This window comes from Vombatus ursinus, unplaced genomic scaffold, assembly GCF_900497805.2.
Source record: "Vombatus ursinus unplaced genomic scaffold, bare-nosed wombat genome assembly UNPS02014848.1, whole genome shotgun sequence".
NCBI classification, from domain to species: Eukaryota; Metazoa; Chordata; class Mammalia; order Diprotodontia; family Vombatidae; genus Vombatus; species Vombatus ursinus.
The window spans coordinates 6,677,096-6,691,764 of record NW_020954626.1 but is presented as its reverse complement, the minus strand read 5'-3'; the positions used below and the strand labels follow the sequence as shown (position 1 = coordinate 6,691,764).

Genomic DNA, 14,669 nt, shown 5'->3' with positions numbered 1-14,669 from the left:
TTCTCCACTATATCATATGAGCCTTATGTCGTAGAATAGGAGAAAGAGCATTGATTTGGGGGCAGAGAGCTGAGTATAAATCCTAGCTCTGAAACTTTATTACTAGCTGTGTGCCCATGCCATTATACCTCTTTGAGCCTCAGTTTCCACATTTGTAAAATGGGATAACAATATTTGTGCTTTTTACCTCACAGGTTTATTTTGAGGAAGGTGCTTTTGTAAAGCACTATATAAACCTGAGCTGTTATAATAGGCAGGGATAATGTCCTATTCATTTATGTATCTTCCTTACATTTGATCCCCTCTATCACCTTTTTTGAGCCTCAGCTTTTCTATCTGTAAAATGGAAACAATAATACTTGTACTAATCTATCTCACAGATTTATTGTGAGGAGACTTATTTGTAAATTGAAAAGTACTATATAAATTTTACCTTTTATTATTTGGGGCAGGGACAGTGTCTTACTCATTTTTGTATCCTCTGTGGTAGCTAGCATAGCATGCAGTGTAATGTTTGTTGAATTAAATGTTTTCTGTCACATGATCCTCTAACTTTGGTGATGTGGAAATATTGTTAAGGTTATCTTTTCTCTGAATGTATAAAATGAGTTAAGGACAGAGGAGAGTTGAAGAAAATCAATATTTGCTGTCTTGTCCATTTCTTTTAGCATTTTCGCGACAGAGCTAGATGTGCTCTCTGCTTTCTCACTGAAAAAGAGGGAAGTATAAAAGGGATGGTAAATTGAGTTAAGTTTTAAGCATCTAATTTTCAAATCTCAGTTTCTTATTTTAGCCCTTTTAGGGCCAAATGTGATGTTATAGTTGTAAGATAATAGAATATTTCTACCAAAGTGTTCTTTCTCTTATTACATGATGTAACAATCATATACTATAATGGTGGAGATATGACATCTTTTGGGAGAAAGAACCAGTGGCTCCTTCATGCGTTATTACCTGTGCATACAGAAGCCACACCAGTTAAATAGAAAACCATTACAATCAAAGTGTTATAATTCATATTGTATAAATAGAATTACAAATGTTTGCAAAGGCTCTGCCCTTGTAGACTGTCTAGTGGTATGAGAAACAGGATGCAAGATAGCTGAACAGCCTGGAGCTGCTGGGTAGCAGGTATGTGTCTAGGAGTGCAGTGGAGTTGGGCAAAGATTCAGTGTTCTGACAGGTCGTGGAAGTTTTGGGTAAGTGTCTATAACTGGATCTTGGGGAGGAGTGGAAAAAAAGGAGAAACTGGAAGTTCTTCTACATATTGGAAGGAATAGCTGGAGCTGAGATAAGAGAGAAAAGATAACAATCTTAATACCTAAATTTTAATGAGAAGAATAGAAGATTGAAGTAATTACACAAGAAATAAAGATTATGAAGATGGTGGATAGGGGTGAATAACAACAAATAGGAAGAAATTTAACACCTTTAAAGCATTTTCTTTGTGAAATCTCTAATGTATGGTGTGTGTGTCTGTGTCTGTGTCTGTGTAGGTAGGAAGGTAGAAGTGTTGAATATGGGATAGTATTTTAGGTTATTCCTTGAGCTTCATGTGGGTTTTCTGTGAAGAAGACATGGGGTAAGAAAAAGTAAGCCATCCTAAGGTAAGATTCAGTTGAATTTCCAAATGGATTGACTTTGGAATTTCAAAGTTCTTTGGGGAACAAAACCATCTCGTACAAATGAATAATTACAACTAACTAGAAATAGCCATTCTGGTAAAAAAAAAAGGTATTTCCAAATAAAGAAAATGGGACTCAATTTTGCATGATATTTAGGAATACTTGGTACAGAGGTCAACAACCTTCTTGGAAGAGTATCAAGAAAAGTATAAGGGAGACCTCTTACATTTTTTTTCTGGTCACTCAGTCACTAAAGTCTCTGTCTCACCTTCTCTCTCCTTCTTCCCTCATGAGTCAAACCTAAAACTTGAAGTGCAGGCCTAATTAGAAGTGGTGATCTTCCAGGAAGATGAGTTTATCATACCATCTTGTGGAACATGTGCAAAGGCGTGCAGACCCTTGATTTTATAGTTCACAGTGAAGTGGGAAAGAAGAATTCTGCTTGCAAAATTTAGCTTGAAATATATGTTATCTCTCATGAGAATTTGTCATCCTAGGTGTAATAAAAAAAACCCAACTGAATAGAGTAATAGAAATTATACTAATATAGAACTTTACAGTTTGCAGAATGCTTTGTGTTCTAACATATTCACCTGGGAGTTACAATTGATACAGTGCCTTGTAATCTCATTTAGTGTTTTCACAAACCCTATGAGGTTGGTAATGAAAGTATTATCTATACTTTACAGATGGGGAAAGTGAGGATAAATGCCTTGTTTAAGATCACACAGATTATCAGTAATGGATATGGGATATGTGCTCATGTCTTCTGACTCCATATTCAATGCACATTCCATTATACTTACTGTCTTTGGATATGCATGAACTTTCCCAGAATTCAAAATAAGAAGTATAAAAGATCTAAGGATATAGCATTGGGAGACTCACTGATGGGAGATGAGGAGGAGAAGTTGGACCTACTTGCAGACGATAATGTCGACAGTTTTATTTTTTAGTCTCTTTTATCACACCCATCTCTTCTCTGATCTTTTTCTCCTTCCCTTATTTCTTTTTCCGTTCCTGTTCATTGGTGCTTTTTCTAGTAACACTTTGGGGCTATTATCATGTTGTGGGTAAGTCACTTAACCTCTCTGACCTTCCATTTCCTCATCTGTGTAAAATGAAGATAATAATAATCATACTAGCTGCTATTTCACAGGGTCGTTCTGAGGAAAATATTTTGTAAGCCATAAATCCCCATGAGAACATAAGTTTTTATGATTATTCTATATGTTTGAGCTTTTTATTCTGACCAATTCATAAAATACTTATTAAATTAAAAAAAACTTCCTTCACTTGCACAGTAATTTATATATTTCATGTATGTGTGTATACATACATACATACATATGTATATTTATATCTGTGTGTGAGTGAGTGTGTGTGTGTGTGCGTGCATTTATGCCCTAGATTAGGCAAGTTTCAAAGACAGAGGATTGTTTCTTTTATATTCCTTTAGAACCTTTAGTGTAATGCTGAGCACATTGTTGACTGTCAGTAAACATTGTTGAATCCACTGTTAGGCTGTCTTTTGATATACTTAGAATGCTAACATTCTTCTTGTATTTTGTATTTTGAAGGTAAACTACTGAGTTTTTCATTATGTCTGATGGGGACTATGATTATCTCATCAAGTTTTTAGCCTTGGGTGACTCTGGAGTTGGGAAGACCAGCTTACTTTACCAGTACACAGATGGCAAATTTAACTCCAAATTTATCACAACAGTGGGCATTGACTTCAGGGAAAAGAGAGTGGTAAGTTCCCAATGCTTGTCTTTGGTATTTAAAAACACAATCTCCGAGTAAACGTTTAGGATTTGCTTGTATTTTTTTTTTGTTGACTTTGGAGATATGGGGAGAGGGCAGAGGTTGGCACCTAAAAGTAAAAAAAAGTAAAAGTAATAAATTAATCTCATTTGACCTGAGCAAGACTATAAAAAAATCACCAAAGAGATTTTTTAAATCCATGAACATAGCCAAAATAGACAAAAGCTAAAAATGGCTAAGTAGAGAAGCATGGGAATAAGAGTCAAGAGACTAAGATGCCACCACTAATTGATTATGTGACCCTTAGCAAACCACTTTCTCTGAAACTCATTTTCTTCATATGTAAAATGAGGTGAAGGTGGTTTGACTAGATGTTCCTTAAAGTACATGCCAATGCCAACATTCTCTGAAATTTTTATTTGCTTTTATTATGCACATTTTTTTGGCCACTGTATCTGAAATCATGGGTCTGACTTTGCTAAAGATGCATTCATTCGCATTTATGTACTGTTGGTTGTCATTTATCAGATATCATCACCAGAACAAAGCATGATGATGTTGATACTACCATTAACAATAATGATATTCATAAATAATTTTCAAGTAGTGTTTTTTGGAATTGCTCAGTGAAAGCCCTGTCCTCAAAGGGTTCTCATACCATGAGGATGGGAGTCCCATTGACCAGTCCCCCATGATACTTGTATCAACAACAGCAATATGGGCTGTGTGCTGGTGGTGCAAGGCACCTTTAGTCCTAGCAACTGTTGAGATGCCTTTTAAAGAGGTCCCCAGATCCTTCTTTACTAGAATGAGAAATCATAATAGTTTGCTTTTTGATTCCTTTCTTATCCCTAAAGTGAATAAGAATGTTTAAAAAAAAACCAGACTAGAAATAATTCAAATTCTATCATTTTTCTCTATTTTTTGTAAAAAAGAAAACAAACCCCAAAGCCACCCCCCACCCCAAACCCACAAGGGTGGGGGAAACAAAAATCAACTCCAAACTCCTAGCTCAATGATATTTATTTTTGAAATTTGGATATATAACATCACAGGAAGGGATTTGGGTGGGGAAGAAAGCCCTCTCTTATCTGAAGTTGCAACTTATCTGCCTCCTTCCACCTGAGTCAGCAGGTTCATCAACTTTAAGGAGATTTCCATAAACAGGAAGTTTCTGATAAGGTAGCAGGTAATTGTTTACCGTTCACTGAAGAGGTGTTTTGTTTCCCTGTTTTACTTTGTGAAATTTACCTCTTCTAGGTATACAGGGCCAACGGGCCAGACGGAGCAGTTGGCAGAGGCCAGAGAATCCATCTGCAGTTATGGGACACAGCAGGGCAAGAAAGGTGAGGCCTAGAGTCATGTACTAGTCATGGGAGGAACACAAAGCTAGCAATGATGTACATCCAGTCACATGATCAGAAGAGAACTGGCCAGTTGCCTGACATGCACCTGGGCAAGAAATGTGTTGCCAAATGAACAGAAAATTTATCAGACTGACATGAGGATGAGGGTTTTGTTTTCCATAAGTCTAAAGGGAAAAATAATCTTTTCAGAATTGGTTATTTATTTTACAGGCATTTTATGTTAATATGTTTCCCTCATACCGTTTCCTTAATTTCTTTTTGCTAATGGGGACCGTGTGTGTGTGTGTGTGTGTGTGTGTGTGTGTGTGTGTGTGTGTGTTTGAATAAATGTGGCTGCATCGTTAAAACTCAACTGCTGAAAGTTCTTGGAAATTTTAGGCGGATCAGAGTTCTCACTATCAGAATCTAGAGACCCAACAGGAATAGTACACGGAGCCTTGGCATGATATTGCTTTCATTTCAGAGCTTCTGTTACCTCTCTGAGCCTGCTTGCCTAGAATTTGGTTGGGTCTGAGAAACAGCTGTTTTTAATGTTAGAATGATAGTTATTTGAAATCAATATTTGAAGAAAACCTACCACACCTGGTTGGATGACTTAAATTCATTTTACATGTGTTCCTTGAAGCCTGGTGGTTGAGATGGGCAGGGCAGGAAAGGGGATGAAGCAGAGAGCTGCATGTTGCTCCAAGTCTTGGGAGAGAGAAGGAAACAGGAGAAGGGAATAGATGAGGTTAGTGACTGAGTCATTATTTCTCTCCAAACTCTGTTACAATAGCCTTTGGGAAAAGCTTGAATTTAGAGGCCAGAGGACACATTGTAGCAGTGAGGAATAGTGGAAAGAATATTGTAATCAGGAGAGACCCAGCTTAGAATTCTGCTTCAATACTTGTTAGCCATGTGAACATGAACAAATCCCTTAACCTCTTTTTCTCCTGCTCTGAACCTCAGTCTTCTCATCTGTAAAATTGGGATGATACCTGTAATATTTATCTCACAAAGCTGTTGTGAGTCTCTGATGAGATTAAAATATGTAAGGTGCTTTATAAAACTTAAAATCCATACACATCTGTACACAGATATGTTAGTATTTTGTTGTAATGTTACCCCAAAGTTTTCACAACCATAATAACACCTCGCATTTGTAAATAGTACTTTAAAAGTTTGCAAAGTACTTTACATGTTATCTCATTTGATCCTCATAACCCCTCTGGGAGGAAGGTGCTATTATTATCATCCTGATTTTACTAATGAAACTAAGGCTGAGTGGTCCAGCCTAGAGTCACAAAGCTAGTAATTATCTAAGGCAGGATTTGAGTTTTGGTCTTCCTAAGTCCAGCTTTCTGTCCTCTAGTATATGTGTAATGTATGCCTATAATGTATACACACAAATACATTTAGAGGAAATGTGGTGTGGTGGACAGAAAGCTTGCCTTTGAGTCAGGAAAACTTGGATTCAAGTCTTGCCTGTGACACACATTGGCTGTGAGATCCTGGGTAAGTCTCTTAGCCTCAGACAACTAGCGTGTGTTGGTACAGGAAGTTCCTTACCAGGATCTTCTTATACTGATGAAGTCAAAGGTCCAGTAAAAAAAAAATTAAAAAATATACACAAGTGTTTGTTTCATAACATGACTAACATGGAAATACGTTTTGCGTGACTGCACATGTATAACCTATATAAAACTGCTTGTCTTCTCAATAAAGGTGGAAGAGGAGGGAAGGAGGGAGAAAATTTGGAACTCAAAGATTCTTAAAAATAAATGTTAAAAATTGTTTTTACATGTAATAAAATATTAAATAAATAAAATTACTAACATTATAGTGGTATATATATTGGATGTGTGACCTCAGGCACAGTCATTTAGCCTCTTAACTTCTCAGAAACCCAGTCAACTCTCTAAGATTATAAATTGCAGAACAATGAATGATTTGCATTGGTAGAGGGAGCTTCCTTGCTGAGACTTCTCTACGCCAATGAAATTAGAGTTCTGAAACAAACTAGCAAACAAACAAATCCCTTCCGTATTCTGAGGAAAAAAAAAACCATCAAAAATATTTGCTCTGCATGATTATGTGGGATAGTAGTAATTATAGTAATAAAATAAAACACTAAATAAAAAGACAAGTACACACATCAGTGTTCAATTGCCTAATGATTCATGGCCTCATCGTAAACTATTAGGTAAGTTATGGGCTCAGGAATTAGCTCTTGTTATCTGTGTTAAGTGGACTGACTGGGTTGCCTAGACTTTGTGTGGAGAGAAGCTTTGTGACCAAATAAATAGCTAAACAGGTTTATATGAAAGTAGATAATAAATGAATGCAACATTGGTGTAATAATTTTGTGCATGATCTTCTGAGTCTTGTGTTTACAGGTTTACAGGCAAATAACCTTTATGGAAACATTGTAACTCACAAGGAACCATAATTTAAATTAAGTGTCTGGTTTCCTATGAAGGGACCACTAACTTGTAGTTTTGCTTTTGTGTTCCTAGGTTTCGTAGCCTGACAACTGCATTCTTCAGAGATGCAATGGGTTTTCTTCTCCTTTTTGATCTGACCAATGAGCAAAGTTTTCTCAATGTCCGAAACTGGTTAAGTAAGTAGTTTTTTTTTTTTATATGACTTAGACGAAGGTGCTTATCTATGTTAACTCAATAATTAATCCAGTTTGTAACTTATTAAAGTATTTATTTTTTCCCCATCTGACTTTGAACTCAATAATTATCCTTTCCTGCCTTATTTAGAAAAATTATAGACAAGTAAGGCTAGAAAGTCTTTGAGAAATCATGTAATCTATGTTGCAGTTTTCAGATAGGACTGAACCTTAGACCATGAAAGAAAACAAGACTACAACTCACTAAAGAAATTATCCAATGAAGATGTCATATCTTCTATTGTTTAGGTTTCTTGGCAATGATGGCTAATAAACTAAATTGCTCATGCAGGATGGAGTTGAAACACTTGTCAATTTAGTTATTCATTAGCTGCGATAGTTGGTTTTCTGGAGGAGAGTAATTGATGATATGGATTAAAATGAGCTTTTGAGGCACCTGGCAGATTTTATCTTTCTGCTCTTCCTATTTTTTTGTTATCATGGTTATTTGAAAGCTAGGTGTATTTTTTCTATTATTCTGATTGTATTTTAAATAGTTACCGAAGGCTGTAGAATATATTGGAATTAAAACAAAACAAAACATTTTCTATCTCCTCCTATTTTCCAGTTCCTCCTTCTGATTGGTAACATAGCACAGAATAGATAGAGTTGACCTCAGAGTCAGGAAGACATGAGTTCAAGTGCTGCCTTTGACATATATTGGATGTATGACCTCAGGCATAGTCATTTAGTCTCCTAACTTCTCAGAAGCCCAGTCAACTCTCTAAGATTATAAATTGCAAAACAATGAATGCTTTGCTTTGGTAGAGGGAGCTTTCTCACTGGAACTTCTCGGTACCAATGAAATTAGAGTTCTGAAACAAGTAAACAAACAAATCCCTTCCATATTCTGAGAAAAAACCTCAAAAATATTTGCTCTGCATGATTTGGTGGTATAGTAATAAGTTTATTGGACAGTTAGGTGGCAAAATGGATAGAGCACTGGGCTTGAAATCAGGAAGACCCCTCTTCATGAGTTCAAATCCAGCTTCACTTACTAGCTGTGTGACCCTGGACAAGTTTGTCTCAGTTCCTCATCTATAAAATGAGCTAGAAAAGGAAATGGTAAATCACTTCAGTATCTTTGCTAAAAAAATCTCAAATGGGGTCATGAAGAGGTAGACAAGACTGAAAAGGGCTGAACAACAACAGATACAATAGGAATACTACAGTCAGAAGATGTGGGTTGACTTCTAAGTGTGACACTATCTTTGTGATTCTGGGCAAGTCAACAACCCTCTCTAGACCTCAGTTTCCACTTAAAAATGGAGATAATTCTTAAGTGTGGGACATAAAGTAAAAGAGATCTTAGAGATCATTTAGAGGTGATACATTCATCCAATATTTACCCATTACTGGTTGTTTGGAGGTGTACTGTTCCTGGTGTTGGAGTGGGATGGGATGGGGTGTGGGTGCATAGTTTCTCTATCTGCCTTACGGCCCTTTGCAAATAATGCTGGTTTTATTTGGAATCAATAGATGATAGGCAGGATGGGGGCATTTGTGACATTAAGTTCATGATAGTAGCAAATCTGAACCAGTTCTCTTGTGTTCTCTTGGGCTTTCAGAGTCCAAAAATAATAGAATGGGTTCTATTTCTGGGTGCTTCAGGGAGTATTTGAAAGTAATTCTCACCTCTGTCCCACCACAGATATATTGTATATCCATATACTACATATATGTATATAGTAATTTTCAAAAATCCTATAAAAATGTCTGATGTCAGTGTATATAAATCTCGTTTAAGCTGTTTCAAATCAGCTAAATTCCACTAAAATTCTTTAGTGGAACTCAGGTATAGAAAGTTTGTTATCACAGTTCTTAAAAATGATAATAACTTCTTCAGAAGTATGGTATGACACATGACCTTATTAAACATTAAATTCCAAAAGAATAGAATCAGGTAAACATACTGACTATGCCTTAGCACTTAGCAAGGATTTGAGCTCCTAGCACACCCGAGGATGGATTAGATGAGGTCCTTGCCTAGAAAGCCCTGACAATCTAGGAGGAGGGACAAAATATGCACCCAAAGCACTTAGTGATTGAAGATGGTTTTATAATAACATTTCATGCTAATATACAAAGGCAGCTTGGTATAGCTGATAAGAGTGCTGGACTTGGTGACAGGACGACCTGGTTTCAAATCCTGCCTCGGACAGTTACTAACTGTTTGTACCTTCATATGTTTCAAAAAATTACCTAGAACTTAACTAAGTTATGGATGGTCTGCAATCTGCCTTGGTAGAGGGAGTTCCCACAAACTCTGATAAAATCACAGAACCTTTATGTATTCTATGTTCAAAGTGCTTTATTAATGAAACTAGAGAATAGTGAACAGTGGAATGACAAAGAGGGGAAGGGAATTTGAAAAGAGATGGAACAATATAATAAAAGAATACAAAGACAGAGAAAAAGGGAAGAAAAATAAGATAATAGGAGAGAAAAGAGGAGGGAAGAAAGCATTTTGGTTTGAAAGAAAATGTGGCAATAGAGGATTAGGAAAGTGTCTGTCATAAGACTGACATTTTAGGGTTGGTAATTAAAAAAAAAGTCTTTGTTCTTTGGGAGATTATGATGCTTGACTAGTTGACATTATTATTATGTGGTTTAATTATGTTTTCTCTTGTGTCTACATGTAGGGCAGCATAACAATGAGGAAAAAACCCTACAAACCCAAGGGATAAGAATTACAGTTATTTTAGCCTTCTAGAATTCCTGAGGGTTCTATTTGACGCCATGATTTATTTCATTGTTGTGACTGCTAATTCTCTCCCTCCCAATGAAATCCTGTTGTTTGTTCTAGATTTACCCCAGTGGGAAAGAAATATAGTGGGAAACAAGAAAATTCAGTGGAAAAAAAATTCAAACAGAAATGGGTTAGATAGAAAGTCATTTTTCATTTGATTGCTATAGTAAAATGAGAATGAATATCAAAAAAAATTTAAGTTTGGAAATGAACAGTAGCAGTAGAAATTGCTCTAATCAACATCTATTGTTTTTTAAATCATTTGTCTAATAGAAGTATGAGTGAGCATAAATTCCTTGGTGTGTGTTGAGAAGAGAAGAGGAAGTTTGAAAAATTTTAAACCCTTCTTTGTGCAGTATTTGTAAGCTATAGCATATACTTAGGTAAAATTATTTTGTTCCTAGTCTCCACCCCAGAATTTTACAATTTAATGAACTGTTTTAAGTGTTAAGCTGTTTGCATTACTGTGCACCTATAACCACTTCTTGTGTTTATTCTATTGATAGGCCAACTCCAAATGCACGCATATTGTGAAAGCCCAGATGTAGTGCTCTGCGGTAATAAAAGTGACCTGGAAGACCAGAGAGTAGTAAAAGAAGAGGAAGCCAGGGAACTTGCTGAAAAATATGGGTGAGTTTTTTTGTGACAAGGTGAAAAGGAAACTGTTGGGTTTTTAAAAGGTGACTACTATCATATGAATTTGGAGGCTTAGTAAAAACCTATTATAATGTTGACCTTTGGAGACACCAGACTACATGTTTTAAGATCCTATTGAAGTGGATTTCATAGAAGAAGGAAGTAGGCTCATGTGATGTTCTGCTCCATTTTATTTTCTTAGGATGAATCCCTGCAGAGAGGAGAATATTAGGCCAGGGTAGAGCTGAGACTAAGTAATCCTTACCTTCAGGGACCTTTGTTCCCTATTTTTAGACTGCTCAATGTCCAAAACGGGGCTGTGATTGCCTCTACCTTTTCCCTATGGCATAAATAGGTAAGTATTCTGGAACTAGGGTACTTTCTGTTCCTCTGGATCCAAGGAATCTAGTCTTTTAGCAAAAAAAAGTCAAAATTGGAAGCACAAGGGCAGAGGAGTTTCAATCAAGCCTCCCAAACATGGTCTCTGAACATTAAGACCAGAGCAAGGGTGGGGAACCTGCAGCCTTGAGAACACATGTGGCCTTCTAGGTCCGCTAGTGCGGCCTTTTGACTGGGTCCAAGTTTTACAGAACAAATTCTTTTATTAAAGGTTTTTATTCTGTGAAGTTTGGATTCACTCAAAGGGCTGCACTTGAGGACCTATAAGGCTACGTGTGGCCTTGAGACCTCAGGTCACTCACCCCTGTTCCAGAGTGTCTTCTCTCTGAAATTACCTCCCATTTGTCCATAGTTATATGCATGTTGTCTCCCTCATTAGAATGTGAACTTCTGGAGCACAGGAACCATTTTTCACCCTTCTTTGCATTTCTAGTGCTTGACATGGTGTCTGTCATACAATAAATACTTAAATACTAGTTGATAATAATAAATACTTAAATGCTAGTTGAATGACTGACTGACTAAACTAGACTGACTATGCAGGATGTACAGAAGGGAGGAGATATTGGGGAAAGGCACTGGTTAGGAAGAATCCTTTTGGCTTAGGATGTGTTGATGTGGTGGATAGGCTAGCAAAATATTTTCTGAGATTCTGGTCTGTCTTACTGAGTGGCCAGGGGTTTATGGACTGGATTTTAGAGGAGTCATCTGTTACTGTTTGTGAAAGGACCTACCAAAAAGGAAGTTTACTTTTCACTGATGAAGATCTCAAATTTCTCTCATTTAATTGAATGGAAAGCTCCATCTGAGTGTGGCAGTGCAGAGGCAAAAGGTGTGTGTGTGTGTGTGTGTGTGTGTGTGAGAGAGAGAGAGAGAGAGAGAGAGAAAGAATACCTTACTAAGGGGAAAAAATATTCTTAAAAATTTTAGCCAGAAGTTAAAGGGCTAAGATGGGAATTTTACTCTGTCATTACTTTATTCTCTGCTCAATTTATTCTTGGAAACAGCAGAAACTACTTGGGGAAAGTGTGCCAAGAAGCTATAGGAGATAAGGTGGGGCAAGCAACATAGGTTTAGTCTGTGTAGGACTATGATTTTCTTTTTTTAACCAGTTATGTGATTTTATTGGTATAGAAAATTCCCTCTGCTAATACACATTGGCACCTGCCCTGTAACTAGAATTGCCTGGAGGCACTAATAGATTAAGTGACTTGCCCAAGGTCACATAGTCAGTAGATGTCACATAATCAGTAGATGTCGCAGGCAGGACTTGAACTCTTTTTTTTTTTTTCCTGACTTTGAGGTTAGTTCTTAATCCACCATGCCAGATTCCCTCATGAATTTTCGCTTATGGAATGTGGACTTTATTCTATAGTTAGTGGAGAGTCATTGAGGGTTTTTGAGTAGGGAGTAATGCAAAATCAGTGGTATTTTTTTTTTCAAAGGAAGATTAGTTTCAGGGCAGTGTTCAGCATAAGTAGGAAGGATGAGAGCTGGAGACCAGAAGACCAGTTTGGAGTCGACTGTAGTAATACAGGCATGAGAAGATAAAGATTTAGATTAAGAGGAATGAGATATAAGAAAAGGCCATTAGATTTTATAATTATGAAGCCATTAGCTGTAGTTTGAGTGATTTAAGTAGACTGGTAAAGATGGGCCAAATTACAAAGGGTTGAGAAAGAAATGGATGGTAAGAAAATAGAGGCAGTGAAAGGAAGGAGCAGAATAAGACTATATGATCTACAAGATCCTTCCAAGGTCAAAAGTCTACGATTCCATTAAGATAGTTGGGTCAAGCAATTTTTTTTCTTCCCAAGATGAGAGAGAGGAGGGAAGAGCTGTGTGTGTGTTTGAAGGGAAAGAGGGAAGTATCCAGGGGAGAGGGAGATATTGGGTGGAACAGTACAGGAAGATGGAATTAAACATGGCAGAGAGGATCCTCAGGAATTTGGAAGGAATCAAATCTAGGCTAGAGACTGAGAAGTTGGTCTTAGGAGACTAATGGGGGACTGGTTAATGAGGGCCCGGTCCTGGAAGCAGGCTCCTCAACCATCCTTTTGGGTCCCTTGAGCATGCTTCAGAGGATTGTTGTAGAGAAGAATATTTTGGGTAACATTGAGGATGTCTATGATATCATCAAAATAATTGGGGTTGATTGCTGAGGTTGAGGGTGATGCAGAAAGAGAGAAGATGAGATTGGATCTAGAGATTTAGAAGAGTCAGTAGAGGTGATACTCTAGGGAAATAAGTTATAAATAAAGGATTGGCAACAAGAAAAGTAAAGTTTAATCATTGTTATCTTTCATAAGTCATGCTCCTTTCTTCCAGAAACCTGTGCTATTTTTTTTAACATTCTGAAAGTAGCCATCAGTATACCTTTTCTCAAAAGATAAAAACATTTTCAGACAAGTAGTTAACCAAAAAGCAGTACTACATTAGCACCATCTTGTGGAGAGAAGTGAATAATACAAAACTCCAGTATATACTTGGATACAGACTAATTCTATATAAATACAAAGTGTGTAATTGATTAAAGGCTTCAATTCTTAAGCTAAGCCAAACAATAATGAGACATTCAAGAAGAAAAAAAGCCTGGAGTTTGTCACTGAAATAATTTTGTGTGTTTTCTAAACATTTTTCACTTACAGAATAATTTTACTTATAGATTAAAATGTTTGAAATAAAGTGACATTATGTCCCCAAAGTGATTCTAGCAATTATGCAGTAGGAAGATTGCACATGCATAGTATCAGTGTTCACTGAAGCTTTTAGTTAGGGCATTCCAAAAATCTTAGTGCAGTTTTAAGCTTAAAACTGTACTAAGATTTTTGGAATACCCTGTGTACTTAAGGACAAGTAACACAACTCTTAATGGCAAGAACAAGATTAAATCTAGGGTGGGTGGGAGAAAGGGCACTGTTATCTAGAACAGGGTTTCTTAACCTTTGTGTGTGTGTCATGGCCACCTTTGGCAAGCTGTTGAAACCTATGGATCCTTTTTCAGAATAATGTTTTCAAATAACTAAAGGAAATGTTAAATTTCATATGGAGGCTAGTAGAAATAAAGATGTAATTATTTTCCCATCAAAGTTCATGGACCCCTGAAATCTATCCAGGGACTCCTTGGGATCCTTAGACCCCGGGTTAAGAACTTCTGATGGAGAGGTTGGTGGATATATTTTCATCCACTCCATTCTGTCAGTAGGATCCATTTGTTTCTATAAAAACTAGAAAGAAAGAATTTTTGATTCTGCTTTTGAACACTGTCAGATGAAATAGAAATTTCAAAATACCGTAAATAAAGCCTTCTTTATAAAAAGTATCTGAAGACATAATCAATTCCCTCTTTGGTATAAATGAAGTAGGAAACCCAGGATGAAGAAAATTCAAGACTTTCTTCCTAGTGTTCTAAAGTCAAAAGTTCTCTTTCAAAACACTACCATGAAATGGGGAGAAAATTTGGAACTCAA

General features: G+C 36.6%; 1 protein-coding gene across 5 annotated transcripts in view; it reads left to right on the top strand.

Annotated features, from left to right (window-relative positions):
* The window catches only part of RAB27A (RAB27A, member RAS oncogene family), an 89,211-nt gene that overhangs the window by 66,559 nt on the left and 7,983 nt on the right, over positions 1 to 14,669 (top strand). For all 5 annotated transcript variants that reach the window (XM_027840766.1, XM_027840762.1, XM_027840764.1 and 2 more), the window contains 4 exons: positions 3,206 to 3,380; positions 4,653 to 4,738; positions 7,255 to 7,358; positions 10,671 to 10,794. In XM_027840766.1, coding sequence (XP_027696567.1) covers positions 3,228 to 3,380; positions 4,653 to 4,738; positions 7,255 to 7,358; positions 10,671 to 10,794 — 467 coding nt within the window. In that variant the 5' untranslated portion in view covers positions 3,206 to 3,227. The remainder of the gene's footprint in view (positions 1 to 3,205; positions 3,381 to 4,652; positions 4,739 to 7,254; positions 7,359 to 10,670; positions 10,795 to 14,669) is intronic.